The sequence below is a fragment of the Plasmopara halstedii genome (assembly GCF_900000015.1).
Source record: "Plasmopara halstedii genome assembly, contig: Scaffold_555, whole genome shotgun sequence".
Taxonomy (NCBI): Eukaryota; Oomycota; class Peronosporomycetes; order Peronosporales; family Peronosporaceae; genus Plasmopara; species Plasmopara halstedii.
This window is the reverse complement of record NW_020187475.1, coordinates 1,550,014-1,550,291: the sequence shown is the minus strand read 5'-3', so window position 1 is coordinate 1,550,291 and position 278 is coordinate 1,550,014. Positions and strand designations below refer to the sequence as shown.

Genomic DNA, 278 nt, shown 5'->3' with positions numbered 1-278 from the left:
AGTCAGGAAACGGACATGGGGTCCGCAAGGCGCGAGCAGGGCTCGTCTCACGCCGCTATTGCGGCTTGCTTTCTTCGTCATTCCATCCGGAAAAAGAAGTGTCAGACTCGTAGTCGATCACCTCCACATCCCCAACGAGGTCACTCGTCACCATTAGCTTGCGCGTAGCGCGACGCTCGGGCTCATCGAGCCTAGGATCTACATCACTCGAAACCGCGGAGACACTGTCGGACATGACACCGTGTGGGGGAGATGAAGCTGGGCTCTGCCCGTGAGAT

At 58.3% G+C, this 278-nt stretch overlaps 1 protein-coding gene across 1 annotated transcript in view; it reads right to left on the bottom strand.

The window, feature by feature from the left end:
• Positions 1 to 55: 55 nt before the first annotated feature.
• PHALS_11837 (Protein phosphatase 1, regulatory subunit, and related proteins) overlaps positions 56 to 278 on the bottom strand; it is a gene marked incomplete at both ends in the record, with an annotated part of 2,823 nt that continues 2,600 nt past the window's right edge. The window contains one exon of the mRNA XM_024727272.1: positions 56 to 265. Coding sequence (XP_024577865.1) covers positions 56 to 265 — 210 coding nt within the window. The remainder of the gene's footprint in view (positions 266 to 278) is intronic.